The 15,091-nt window shown below is 38.7% G+C and overlaps 1 protein-coding gene across 1 annotated transcript in view; it reads left to right on the forward strand.

Annotated features, from left to right (window-relative positions):
* Window positions 1-15,091, forward strand: part of RHBDL3 (rhomboid like 3) — a 951,138-nt gene that overhangs the window by 645,796 nt on the left and 290,251 nt on the right. Inside the window, exon 9 of the mRNA XM_044068052.1 lies at window positions 312-536. Within this exon, the coding sequence (XP_043923987.1) occupies window positions 312-536 (225 nt within the window). The remainder of the gene's footprint in view (window positions 1-311; window positions 537-15,091) is intronic.

Raw genomic sequence — 15,091 nt, forward strand, 5'->3', positions numbered from 1 at the left:
CTCCATGAAAGTTAAGCTATGAAGAGGAGAGGTAAGTTCATTTAGAGTGGGGGTCCTTTAGCACTTCTACTTAAATTGTTTAATTTCGGTTTGGATGTCTGATGATGCTTCTTTATAGATTGATTTAAACATGAACTCAGTTTAAAATACTATTATGATTCACACAGACTTTTTTTTGATAATACCATAAGTGACACATTTTTACCTTCTTTCAAATGCTACTGAATGGCCTTATGGTTATTTCATAAGATGTGCCACTGCCTACCCGCAGAATTAGTTGATGATTGCAGATTATGTTTTCATTTTTCCAGGTAAGCAACAAAAGGTCTAACAGCTTCAGACAAGCTATCACACAAGGCAGCCGCAAGTTACACAGTAAGGAATTGCTGGAAGAGCCAGGACTTAGCCTGGCACAGCGCTTTATTCGGCATATTGCTTATGAAACCCTCCCACGTGAAATAGATCGCAAGTGGTACTACGACAGCTATACTGGGTGCCCTCCTCCATGGTTTATGATCACAGTGACAATTGTAGAGGCAAGTATTTACTCAACAATTAGCTGTAGCAGGTGGCGGTTGTTGTGTTGCATTGTATTCTATTTCATGCATGTGTATAGTGTTGCACAATCATTGACGTATGCGTATCAGAGGTTTAGCAGGTTGCAGACTCATGCAGGTCTCAAGTTTGTTGCTTCTCTTCCTTACATAAGAGCTTGTTTCAGATTACATAATATAGAGCAGGAGTGTGTATAAAGTGCAACATTTTGATGAGTTATTTATGCTTGTCTGCTCTTATGATGTTCATATTAATATGTAAACCATCTCAGTGACACTTCCTGAAACCTGACAATACTCAGAAATTGTACCCGCATGCACACACCACTGCTGTATCATTGTTTTACATCTTGTAGAGTAATTACCTCAGAGCCAAAATAAATTAAATGCAATGATAGAGTAACCAAAACCAGCATTAGACTACACAGTGTGACCCCCTCCCCACACACAAGTAGCAGAAATCATATCATGCTGCTAAAATTGTCTTAAGAATATTTGTAGCAAGGTAGGATGACTAAGTGAAGTAAATACACTGTACAGTTTGGAATTAAATGCTACTGTCTTCATTGCATAACATTTCCAGTATGCAATTGTTCAGTTCTGTATAGCTTATAGTTCATTAGTTATTCACTTAAGAAAAAAAAACAAAAGAAATGAAAAATATTTTATTTTTATTCACTTTTGTTGTTGGTTAAGTAACAAAGTTGTTTATAAGCAAATAATAAATGGATCAAAGGTACAATATATGTGGAATGCAAATATATTTACGGGAGTAACTAATGATTGGCTTTGGTTATGCAAAGATGAGATAACTGGTCTGGCTTTGGAAAGTGGCAAAGGGAGTCATCACTAAAAAGGAGAAAAGTGGAGAAAATTATGGAGGCAATGGGCTTCTGAGGATGCTGCAGAAAAGCTTGACCATTAAATGGTAGGGAGAGGGACAGAGGATGGATGAACGACGAACAAAGAAAATTCATACGGTAGGTTATGGGAGAGGGGGTAGACATGTAACTGTATGACTAAAAATTGTTAGGATGAACTTTCCTCAAACCAAGCAGGAATTCTGAATTGCTTTGTCCCATCTAAGTTTATTGTGACAGACAGGATATCAGCATGGGACAGTAGAGCAGGTGAGGAAGAAAATCAATGGACCACAGGAATGTGGCTGGAATAAGACAGATAAGTAATCTTAAAGCCTTTTGGGAGAAAATACATATGATGCAGTTAAACTGACTCCCAGCATTTTAAGAGCAATATTGGCAGCTTTTTGGTGAAACAGTGTCAGAAGTATACAGTCTCTTCGTAGACATGACTGGTATGGCAAGATGAGGAAGGTGGCAGTGATGCAGGCACATGATACCTGCAGTTTCATGGGAAAAAAACACAGTGCAGAGTTTTGCAGTGTGGGGGGGCATGTCTTGGAAGTACATGGCTGAATCAGTGTCCATATAGAAGGCAAAAATGGAAAGGAATCAGTGAATCATGGTCATGTCTAGAAGGTTATTTTTCTATACTATAGTTCAGCTTACTTCTGGAGTACTGTGTCCAGTTCTAACTGCTTATACATTAAGGGAAATTAGGTTAGTAAAAAGCATGCAGCACAGAGTTACCAAAATGGTAAAGGGACTGAGTGCAATGAAAGAATAAGCTGGTTATCTGTAAACTAGAAAATAAGGAGGAAATATGATTTTTTTACACACTGCATTGTTAATGGACAAGGGTGAGACGGTGTTAAGGAGAAAGGATGAGGGAGAAAGGGACACGATTGGCAGCTGGAAGTGGGATGGCTTAAGAGAGATATAAAGAAGTATTACTGTGGAGAGGTGTGCTGAGGCGCCAGGATGCATAATCTGAGCTAATACTCTACTTTATATGAGGACTTGGTTGCCTAGAACAAAGGCATACGGTATTAGGCAGGCGTGCTGCTTGTGGGACTATGGATAATGCTTAAACCCAGCTCAAGAGACAGTAGTCTTTCTATACATACATGTTCATAGGTTCATAGGTAGGTACTAGGCTATTGGCCCTAGGGCCTATATAAGCCTAGCCAAAAAGGTACCCTGGCTTTCGCCACCCAAGAAAATTATTTTCCTGTGCCCTTGTCGAGCAGAGCCATATACGTGATCCCTGGGGTGAATTTCCTATTTCCCATCCAATCATCAAGATTTTTCTTGAAGAGTGCTAATGAGGAGCTTTGTTTGACATAGATAGGTAGTCTGTTCCAGAGTATGGGAAGTCTCTGGGACAGGAATCTATCCCTTCAGCATGTTCTGTTTATTGTGGTGACAAGGTTTCAGTCCCTAGAGTGTGTAGCTCGGAGGGATTAGGATTTCTTTAAGTGGAGCATGTCCAACAGCTCTGGGTTTGACAAAGCTTTGTATGTTAGGCAGAGATCGCCTCTGAGTAGACAATATGTGACAGAGTAAAGCTGGAGTTTTTTGAGACGGTCTACATAGGGCATCTGTTTGAGGCCGGTAATCCTCTTTGTGAGGTATTTCTACAGCCTTGCCAGTTGTTGTAGATGTCTTGTGAGGTACATACCAAAAGGGGCATTGTACTCTATAATGGGTCTAATGAATGATGAGTAGAGGGGAACAATGACCTCTTTTTTCCTGGATGAGAAACCTTTTGTGATGAGATATGCAACATAGAAGGATTTCCTGACTACTGTGGTGATGTGATTATCAAAGGAGAGACTACTGTCCATCTGTGTCCCAAGGTCTCTTATCACACTTTCGGTGTTAAGTAGACTTCTGCCTATGTGGTAGTTCATGGGTACAGAGTTTTTACCAAAAGGGATGACAGTGCACTTTTTGGCATTGAGCTTGAGGCCAAGGCTTTGACACCAGGCATCTGTCTCAGTGAGGCCCTTTTGTAGGATGTCCACATCGTTAGGAGTTTTGATTATGGCTCCTAGTTTGCAGTCATCTGCGAACTTCATTAGCCAAGGACCTTCTGTGTTAGCCTGCACTTCTGAGAAGTAGATACCAAACAGGAGAGGACCCAGGACTGAACCCTGTGGTACTCCACTTACCACTGGTCTGAAGTCGGATTTGGAGTCTGCTACTTTCACAGTGTGGGTTCTGTCAGTGAGCCAGTTGGCAACCCATCTTGTGACATAGGGATTTATACCTAGTTTAGTGAGTTTATCTATAATGCCAGAGTGGGAGATGGTGTCGAAAGCCTTGCTGAGATCTAGATAGGCTATGTGAACCACCTTACCCTCATCTACGGCTTTGGTGACCACTTCAAAGAAGTCTATTAGATTTAGGAGACATGATCTGCCTTTTACAAACCTGAACTGGGTGGGGTCCAGAGTTTGGAGGTTACCAATATCTTTGTTTATAAGTTCCATGATGATACGTTCCATGGCCTTGCAGACCAGGCTCGTCAGGCTAATGGGGCGGTAGTTCCCAGGGTCTGTGGTGGATCCCCCTTTGTGGAGTGGGATAATCATCACTGTGCACCATTCTGTGGGCACAAAGCCTGAGGTTAGGCTATGATTGAAGATGGTACTTAGGTGGGGTGCCAGTTTGTTCTGTAGTTCGGGTAGAATGCAGCCTGGATTGTTCTCAGGTCCCATGGATGCTGTGTTCTTGGCTTTGGAGAGAGTGTTTTTTACCTGTGCAGCCGTGATTAAAGGAACTTTGCATTTTTCCAGAATAGAGATGGGCCCTTTAGGGGGTGAGAGGGGGGTAAAGTTAGCACTGAGCCTATCTGCCAGGATGTTGGCAATATCGGTTGGTTCTGCATATTTAGTGCCATTGTGCTGTAACTCAGAGCAGATCTGAGTGTTGCCATTGAGATTTTTGACATATCTATAGAATGCTTTGTGGTTGTCTTTAGAAACAGTGGCGATTTTGTTTTCATAACTAGCTTTGGAGGATTTTATGAAGGATCTCAGCTTTTTACTGAGGCTGACCAATCATGGGATTTTACTCTTTTTTGCAGCAGCAGGAGTTTCTTTCTTCTATTGTAAAGCTTATTTATGGCAGCGGACCACCAGATTGGCTTCCTTTTTTGGAGGATAATATCTTGGTTCTGTTAGGGATAGTGCTATCCATGCACTTGTGTAAGTGCTTATAAAGTGCATTTGTGTAGGATTCAGCAGTTATACCTCTATTGTCCATCTGGATGGGTGTTATGAAGTTTGCCACTTCTGTCTTAGAAGCGTGAAGTTGGCTTTGGAGAAATTTTTTACTGTGGATTCCCTAATGGGGGGTGGGGGTGAGATGTGGATGTCTCAGTTGATTAGCTTGTGGTCGGATCTGACCAACGTGGAATTGACGTCTGGTGTGGAACACCGGTTGCCCATGTTGGTAATGGCGAGGTCTAGGATATTGCTGCCCCTGGTGGGGGTGTGGATAAGTTGATCCAAGGCATTGAAATGTATGAATTCCAGAAAATGTTGAGCAAAAGTGTTGGTAAATGAGTAGTTTTCCCAGGTAATGGTGGGGTGGTTGAAATCACCCTTTATTAGGGTGTTGGGTTTTACCCTAATATTTTCCAGTGTATCAAGAAATGAAGAGTGGAAATCCTGGGGCATGGTGGGGGATCTGTATCAAGCTACAATTTGGATTGCGGTCTTGCCCAGAGTTAGTTGCATTTGGATAATCTAGGATGCATTATGCTGAGCAACTAGCCTGGAGGTGTGGATATCCTTAATGAATATAGACATGCCTCCACCTTTAGTGTTTCAGTCCAGATTAGGTGGCTGAAAGGTGTGGCATGAATTATAGCCTGGTAATGCAGTGGTGCTCTCTGGAGCCTTGAACCAGGTCTCTGTCACTGCACAGATGTTGATGTTCTCCATTTTAAGGAGTGCCTCAAGTGTACTATAACTTATTATCTAAGTTAAGTCCACTTATAGTGGAGTCCTGGGATAAAGGCTTCTGTTATGATATAGTCACAAATAGTACAGCATGTACAGAACAGCAAGTAGATAGTACGCACGGCACACTGTTTGTTAATAATAGCAATTAAATGAAGCACAAGCTGTACATTAAACATCTTAAAGTGAGCAATGTGACTTCCTGTTATTGGTATTAGTGCTACTATTATTAATAATAAAATACATGTAAGCAAAGCTTAAAGAGGATGTAGTATCTGCAGATAGTATCTGTTATATGATAAACAGTGGTAATAGTTGTATGTACAGGTATCCAATCACAGTGTCATCCTAATAAACTCACTGTTTGCAACAGTTGTTAGGTTTTTCATTTCCTTACCATTGAAGAATGTTCTGGTCACAGCAGGAACAGTGTTACCATGGTAAATTAATAAAAGTTTTTCTGTAGCTACGTGACAGCAAAAATTTCATAATTTATTACTTTAAATATATGAAAAGGTCTGATAGGAAATGTGAACAGTGCAAAGGTCAGCACAAACAGCAGACGTCTGGAACTATGCTACACTTTTGCCTGTAAAAACCGCAGACATGAGTATTTGTACACCATTTCCTCAATCACAGCTGTTTGAGAATGCTGTTTCCCTAAAAAACACCTGCATATCTAAAAAAAAGCATTTTTGCAAGGGGCAAACCCTCCATGACCCACAACTCCCTTACTTACATATATACACTGACTTAATCTTTGCACAGGATAACTGATTAGACCACAAAGTGTACAGTGTATATGCACCTTCTTCCAGCATGAAGCTATCAGATGTCTGTTCCGATATCATGCAACAACTTAACATGGCTGGATCCAGTACTGAACCCATAATTATGCCATGTTACATTTCATCTCATTTTGACATATTCTCCCCTCATTTCCTACCTCAGCTGTATTCCTAATGTCTCCACCAGTCATTCATCCATGCAAACCTCTCAACCTCTTAGTGCAAGAAATCTAGATGAAGCCTAAAGTAATGGGGGGACAAAGGCCAAGAAATAGAACAGATTTTAAATATTGCTCTTAAAAATTTTGAAATTTGCGAGAATAATAGGATTTGTGTAAGCATGCATTTTTCTGAAGGCTGTGAAATCTGAAATTCAAATGTGTGTCATTATTTAGTGATTTCAATCCTCAGTGATTTGCCATAAAACCACATATTTTATGAGGAACAGACCAAAATATGAGGCGAAAATCTGGACAGTTGAGAGATATGCATCCATGACACTGCTCATAAATATATATTGTTATCTTTAATCTGGCTGAACAAAAGGAGGTGTGATAAATCGTATATCTAGTATAATTATTAAAAAAATGTCTGAAGGTTGATTATCCAGAAGAAAATGATTATATCATCTTAACAAAAGTAAACAAACCAAGCCACATCAATTTCTCCAGGGATTTTAATGTGAAAGTACAATAAAAAAAATCAAAGCAAACATAAAACTACTATCCAAAAATATAACTGAATCATTTATTTTTCCCTCTTACTCTCTTACAAGTCACAGCCTACTCCTAGAATGACCCCACTGAGAACCACATCTATCCACAGAGTGTACGAGACAAAGCAGGAAATGAAAGTAGTTTCTAGGTCTTTCTACTGCATCACACATACTCACATGCACTCACACCTGCAGTCACTCACCCATGATACTGTTCATACATACATACGTGTGTGTGTGTGTGTGTGTGTGTGTGTGTGTGTGTGTGTGTGTGTGTGTGTGTGTGTGTGTGTATACGCACACACACACACACACACACACATATATATATATATATATATATATACAGTGGTGGTGTTTGTACATATGTGGTGTGTGTGCGAGGGGACTGTAAAGTGTGTAGTGGTGAGTTTACTGTCTTTTTCTGTTTGGTGCGACCTCGGTGTTAGTATATATAAGTAGCGGGGGTAGGGGGGTGCAGTGGGGCTTGCTCTCCTGCTTATATGTAGGTTAGGTTTGTCTGTTTTTATTGTTGTATTTGTGTGTGTTTTGTTTGTTTGTTGTAATGTGGGGAGGACGGTGTATGTGCTGTGTGGTGTTTGGTGTGTTTATGTTCGCGATTTTGAATTTCGCGGTTTTGGGGTTTCAGTGTTTTGATTTTTCGGTTTTATAGTCTCGATACACTGAAATTCGATATTTCAGTATTTCAAGATTATAAAGTGAAACTATATATATATATATATATATATATATATATATATATATATATATATATATATATATATGTATATATATATATATTGGTTCCTCTTCAGAATCTCGAATTACTGAAAACTCGAACTACATATGGTCTCGACCATATGATCGAGTTTTTAGAAACTCGACATTGTGAAGTGTTAGTTTTAGATGAAAATACGTTTTTTGCAGGAGGGCAAGTCTCCCTGCACCCACCCTACTTAAATATATCATCTCCGTTATCGCACTATAGCAAGGAGACAGGAAATCTCCCATTCTGCGCTTCTGCATACAGCTTGGAATGGGAGATTTCCCTTTTCACCACTGTAGGGTGATCTCGGAGTTGATATATTTAAGTAGAGGGGTGTGGGGGGTGCAGGGGAACTTGCCCCCCTACAGAAACGTGTTTTACTTTTTTTTTTTTTTTTTTTTTACTTTGGAATTTCAAGTCTCGACCATATGTAGTTCAAGTTTTTAGTAATTCGAGATTCTGAAGTGGAACCATGTATAAATATATATATATATATATATATATATATATATATATATATATATATATATATATATTTGTATACACACACACACACACACACATATATATATATATATATATATATATATATATATATATATATATATTTATCTTTAATAAGGACGCCCAAAAATAAGTGTAATAAAACATATATTTAGTGTGGTTATTAAAAAAATGCCTGTAGATTGATTACATCAACCAAAAAATATAGATTATGTTACCTTTACAAAAGTAAATAAGTCAAGAAACATCTATTTCTCCAAGGACTTTAATGTGAAAATACAATAACAAACATCAAAGTGAACATAAAACTACTCTCCAAAAATACTACTCAATCATCTCTCTCTTTCTGTCTTACATGTCACTTCCACTATCCTTATACTTTATAACATAGACAGAAATGGAAGTATGTTGCCAGGTCTATCTTCTGTATCATGCACACACACACACACACACACTCAGCTACAGACAATGTAGAGTCCCCAGTCCAAATACTGGATGTCTTTGGACTATGGATTGAAATTGGAGAAAATCCACACAAAGACAGGAAGGACATGCAGACACTGCACATAAGGCTGACAAAGAGAATCTCTTGCTGTAATATAAGACTCCACAACACTAAATGCAGAAATAAAACAAAAAATGCAAACTAATGTAATATGAAAAATACAAAAATATTGAAAATCTCTTCCATTCGTTCCAGTGGAAAAAATATATAATACCAACAAACCACACATAGCATCCCCATGTAAATCAAATTATTGCAAACAAATATATTAATAAAGTATAAAAAAAAAAACAGTAAAAGCCAATGTTAGCATTAGTTTGCATTTTTATTTTATTTCTGCATTTAGGCTTTGTGCCCACTGCGTGGTGCACAGCTACATTTATCCCACTCCACAAGGGGGGATCCACCTTGGATCCTGGGAACTACCACCCCATCAGTCTGACGAGCCTGATCTGCAAGGCCATGGAATGTATTATCATGGAACTTATAAACAAAGACATTGGCAACTTTCAAACACTGCACCCCACCTAATTTGGGTTTGTGAAGGGCTGATCTTGTCTCCTGAACCTGATTGACCTCTTTGAATCAGTCTCCAGGGCTGTGGACGAGGGTAAGGTGGTCCACACAGCCTATCTGGACCTCGCTAAGGCCGTCAACACCATCCCCCACTCTGGAATCATAGATAAACTTACTAAGCTGGGCATTAATCCCTACGTCACTCGATGGGTTGCCAACTGGCTTACTGACAGAACCCACACTGTAAAAGTAGCCAACTCCAAATCCAGCTCCAAGCAAGTGACAAGTGGAGTACCTCAGGGTTCAGTCCTGGGATCGCTCTTGTTTGGCATCTACTTCTCTGAAGTACAGGCCAACACTAAGGGACACTGACTAACAAAGTTCACAGATAACTGCAAACTGGGAGCCATTTTTGAATCCCCAAATATTGTGGATATTCTACAAAAGGGCCTTAGAAAAACAGATGCTTGGTGCCAGTGCCATTTGCTCAAGCTCAATGCCAAGAAATATATAGTTATCCCCTTTGGGAAAAAAACATGTTCCCGTGAATTACCACATAGGTGGCAGTACACTAAACACCGAAAGTGTGATAAGAGACTTAGGGACACAGGTGGACAGTGATCTCACCTTCGATAACCACATCACCACAACAGTTAGGAAATCCTTCTATGTGGCACACCTCATCACTAAGTGCTTTCCATCCAGAAAAAAGGAGCTCATTGTCCCACTGTACTCATCCCTCATTAGACTCATTATAGAATACAACACCCCGTTTGGTATGTACCTGTCAAGACATCTGCAACAACTGGAAAGGCCACAGAAATACCTCACTAAAAGAATCACAGGCCTAAAGCAGATGCCCTATGCTGACCATCTAAAAAACGTCCAGCTATACTCATATCATCTACTCAGAGGCGATCTCTGCTTAACGTACAAGGCCATGTTAAACCCAGAGCTGTTGGATATGCTACACTTAAAAAAAATCCCAATCCATCAGAGCCACACGCTCCAGGGATCTAAACCTTGTCATCACAATGAACAAAACATGCTGGAGGGATAGGTTCCTGACCCAGAGACTACCCACCAGACTCTGGAATAGACTACCCATACAAGTCAAGTAGAGTGCCTCTTTGGCCCTCTTCAGAAAGAATCTTGACGATTGGATGGGAGATAGGAAATTCACCCCAGGGATCACATCAGTCGCCCTGCTAGACAGGGGTCCAGGGAAGTAAATATTGTGGGAAGAAATAGCCAGGACGTTGTTATGGCTAGGCTTGTATAGGCCCTAGGGCTGATAGCTTAGTACCAACCTATGAACCTTAGTCCAGGATTTGTCTAGAAGGCCGTTATTAAACACATTAGACTTGAGTAAACAGTATAAATGCATTATGTGAGTATTTTGCTAGCTAATTGTAGAGGTAAAGGGTTCAAAAATGAGTTGTGTGATAAAATAGCTAATAGTAAAGTGCTGAATGAGTGCCATAGCATTATTCAGAAAGTGTGGACTGAGAAAATATGGATAAATGGCAAAGCTGGTCTGTTTTAGACACTGGAGCAGTGAGTAATATAACGTCAGGGAGTTCATAACAATATTGCTCCTTGAAGTATAGCTGGTACATGCTAAAAATGCATACATAAACCCTAAGTGATTCAGAAGCATGGCTACACAATTGGGTAAGCCCTTCTCATGGTCTAATTTTGATTCTGTACACACAACACAGTACTCCATGAGTGGGACAGCTGTGTAGCTTGACAGAGCAGTAGCAGTGCAAAGTGCTAAAATAAGGATAGCAAAATAAAAACAAAATGTTAGTTTGGTGGCAAATAGTTACTGATAATGCATTTACCTGTAATGCAGTTTAACCTGTTACCACAACCATGCACTCACACCTGTGATGTTACCACATTCATACTAATGGCATTACTCATTTAATTAGATCCCCATATTATAGTATATGGTAATGTTATGTCATCTGCATTCATTAGCAAAGAACTGGAAGCTTCTGTGAATCACTCTTGCTCATGACTGCAGGGGAATGTGTACAGTAGCACTCTACATTCAGCAAGAAATGTGAAAAAAGATACCCCCAAAGTTGTGCTTAATCAAAGAGGCATTAAAAAAATGAATGAACTGCATGATGTGCCTCTGCAGATAGTACGCAGTATTGTACATCAGTGAAGTACTTTATTTGGAGAGATCAGGGAAGACATTTGCAAACCTACAACAGTTATGACAGTTATAACATTATCATGGAAAATATACTTTTTAAGCTAACAACATGAATAGTTAAACAAAGGTATAGAGATATGCTATGAACAGCATGAAGCAGTCAGTGTGGCAAAGGTTAGATAAACCTGTGCTGTCTGGGGACACATCTTCCCTGAAGCACAAAGACAGACTTTTCTGAATATTGCAGTCAAAATGCTCACTGAAATGAAAGACTACAGAAAAAATGTGCATGCTGTAAGCACGTTATTTACAGTATACAAACATTGAATGGAATGTACAGAGGCAAAGACAGATGTTCTAGAAAGCTATTCTGATTTATCTATGTATCTAAGACACTTGAAGACAGAGTATCTCATCAAATTGTCACCAGGGGATGTACTATTGATAGATACTCCACACAGAATGTGTGTTGCTATTAAAGAAAATATAGAGTAGGAGCTTATATACATGAAATCATTTGGTATGAAAGTTAAAAAGATACTGAATGGGTCAACAGCATGGTGACTAGTTAAGCAAGATAAAGTCAGGAACTGCCTTGACCAATAGGAGCTCAACTGAAAGATTTAAAAGGAGCATTAAGTCCTACAGACCGTCACAGCTGTTATCATGCTGAATCCTTAGTTCTTTTTAGTAGTGGATGCAAATCAAGACTTTTAGCTGATTAAACTGGTTGAGATAAGCCCTACGCTATGCATTTTTTGATATGCTGTTTAGTAAATATAGATTTCTGTGATTTCCTTTTGGCATTTTGTCAGCATTGGAAGTATATCAACAAGCAGTACGTATCAAGAATCATGGACTGAAAGGTGTTGTGAATATTATGTTCCCTTTTTTATTACATAAGACAAACTTAGTAAACAGCTACACAGTATCAGCTAAAAACTTATTAGAACTTGTTAACATCTTTTTAATGTTTTCAAAAACAGAGCAAAATTAAACCTTCATACAAAACAAATAGCAGATCAACAAAAACACTTTCTATGTGTCTCCAAATCAAAATGCATGTGATTGTCACTGGCAACCTGTTCAGTCCACCATTAGTTTGTAGTATTAAACTTCACCTCTCGCCAAATCATATACTGTAATTGACAACTATTGTCCTTTCATCCCCTTCATGCTACTTAAGTTACTCATCATGTTGTTCCTCTCCACATTCAATATCTAGGATGGCAAGTTACCCTCCCTACTTGTGTTACTGTCCTGTTCCATTATGTATTATGACTCCCTTTGTAACCAGTCCTTCCACTTTTCAGTGTGTATAACCAACTTCTGGCCCTTTAGACTTTTATCTTCTGCCTTTTGAATTTTTGCAAGCAAACCCTTCATTATCTGTGTTTCTATGTGCTCCTCCAATTATAATTTCTTTGTTATAGCTCTCTTTGCTTCAACTACTATTATAAATAACACATCTGCTTCCAAGGAGCTTGTCTATTTCTGGGGAAGCACCCAGTAAAAAAAGGGGTTTTGTTAACTTTATTTCTCTTTTTAGAACTTTGTTTATAGTTCTTGAACTTGGTTCTTAAAATGTTCCAGTTCATTACAGTCCTAAAATATATACACCACAAGATCCCCTTTCATCTGCCCTACTACATCTCTAACAGTAACCTGTAGGCATGGGGAAAATATGCTGCATCTTTGCTGGGGTATAAAATATTTATGCAAGCATTTGCATACAAAGAATCTGAATTTTCTACTTTGTTTGGCACATCCAGCATCTTTATCCAAAAATTATAGAAAGGTTCTCTGCTGAAATCCTGCTCCCATTATTTGGGTTTCCAATTATTTATCACTTTACTATTTGTTTGCTTGAGCTGCTTCTAGATTTCACTAAGTAAATTCCTTCACTGAATTGGACACAGTCTGTCTGTTGTGTTCATATCTGCTAACCCTGGCTTGAAAGAAGTGGCATATGCATAAAATTTCATCTTCATCTGAGCCCATTTTATTAACCCTTCATATTCTAGCCTTAGGATTTCTTTTAAATTATGATACATTTGCACAAATTGCTTTCTAGCCATCCTTCTTCAGATCTTAACTGATGTCAGTATTTAACCAAAATGGATTTCTGTTGCCATTTTCTACTCACTATACACTTTACACTCTTCAAGACTAAACAATCTGTTGGCAGAATATGCATTTTCCAGAAGGTCATATATTCATTCCTTAGAGAAACTGTTAACTGTAAAAAATATATCTTAAAAGGTTCTACGCATCTCTGGAATATCCCTAATAAACTAAGGACAATTGTTTTTTGTTTAGCATCATAACATCTCATCTGTAACAATAACAAAATCCTAATTTGTACTTCCTAAACATGTTTTACTTGATTAGTAAGTCCCAGACCACCTCAGTTCTTCATTATTACTAATCTTTTCCAAGAAAGTCTAAGCTTCTTGCCCTCGCAGGTAAAATCAATCATTAGATTTCTAAGTGCTATTAGATATTTCTGTGTGGTCATCACAGGAAAGCCTAAAATGTGAATAGCCATAGAGGTCATCACTATGTCTTCAGATGAGTGACTTGAATGCATTTGTCAATATTCATCTCATACAGCCATCAAACCTATGCCCCATTAATGACTGTATATATTTCCAATTCATAAATGCAGATTATTTTGAAATAATGGCAATTTCAAGAAGCATTTAATTGCTGAAATGGCGGGCTTACAACTCTTGTTAAGTGGAGACCACGAAATAAAAGATTTTGAGTTTGTATGTTACATCAGTGCTGACTGTTTTTCCAGAGACCCACATCAGGAAATGGAAAACAAACTCCCTTTTTTTTACACATTTTGTGTTTAAACTGTATGCTTATTCATATTTACAAAAGAAAGAGAGAACAGACAATTAATACCTTTTCTTTTCTAACCTTATTTTAAAGGGAATGGTGTGCTTTGAATTCCGTGGCAGCTTTCCGAGCTTTGCCATTATGATGAGATAATTAGTAATAATCTCTGCAGCTGGGGGAGAAGCCCTGCAATTTGATCAGAGAATATAAGAGAATGCTTCAGAAACAGTCAAAAAGGATCAAATAGGAAGGTGTTATAGAGGTTAAGGAAAGAGAAAAAATGGGAATGTGAGTTGCAGTTAAAGGTGAGAAGATTAAATACAGACATCAGAGAGGAAGAAAGAGAGAGAGAGAGTGATGGCTCTAGAAGAGTACTGTGAAGTGGGATGTGGACCTAAATTCTATAGAAAGGCTGAGTAAGGGTGTGGAAAGGGAAAGCCTGATGCCTAGGGTTAACAGCAACACTAGGCAGAAATATTTCAGTGGGAAAACACATTCCTGGAATAAGTGCCCTACAGCAAATAATTGTAAAAAAATAAGTATAAATGTCTGCTCTATAGTGTTAAGTACAGCCAGAGTCCTGCGTGCTTTTGTCTAGAATTTCTAGCTTTTTAATTAATTCCACAACCCCTATTTGCATCCATGTCCCCCCACCAGTAAAATGAGATAATAATACAGCTTTACAATATAAATTGCAGCACTGAACAGCAACCACCACAGACTGCAGAGATACAAAGCTACTCTGTTCTAAGCAGTCTTTTGTAAAGCAGTGTCTTTGTTATTTTAAATGTATTTTAAAGGCAGAAGAAACATATAGCAGATACCTGTGTGTTTCATAGATTCATAGATTGTTACTAGGCTAACGATCCAAGGGGCCTTTCTAAGCCTAGCAAAG

This window comes from Protopterus annectens, chromosome 4.part0, assembly GCF_019279795.1.
Source record: "Protopterus annectens isolate FY-2018-M chromosome 4.part0, PAN1.0, whole genome shotgun sequence".
Taxonomy (NCBI): domain Eukaryota; kingdom Metazoa; phylum Chordata; order Ceratodontiformes; family Protopteridae; genus Protopterus; species Protopterus annectens.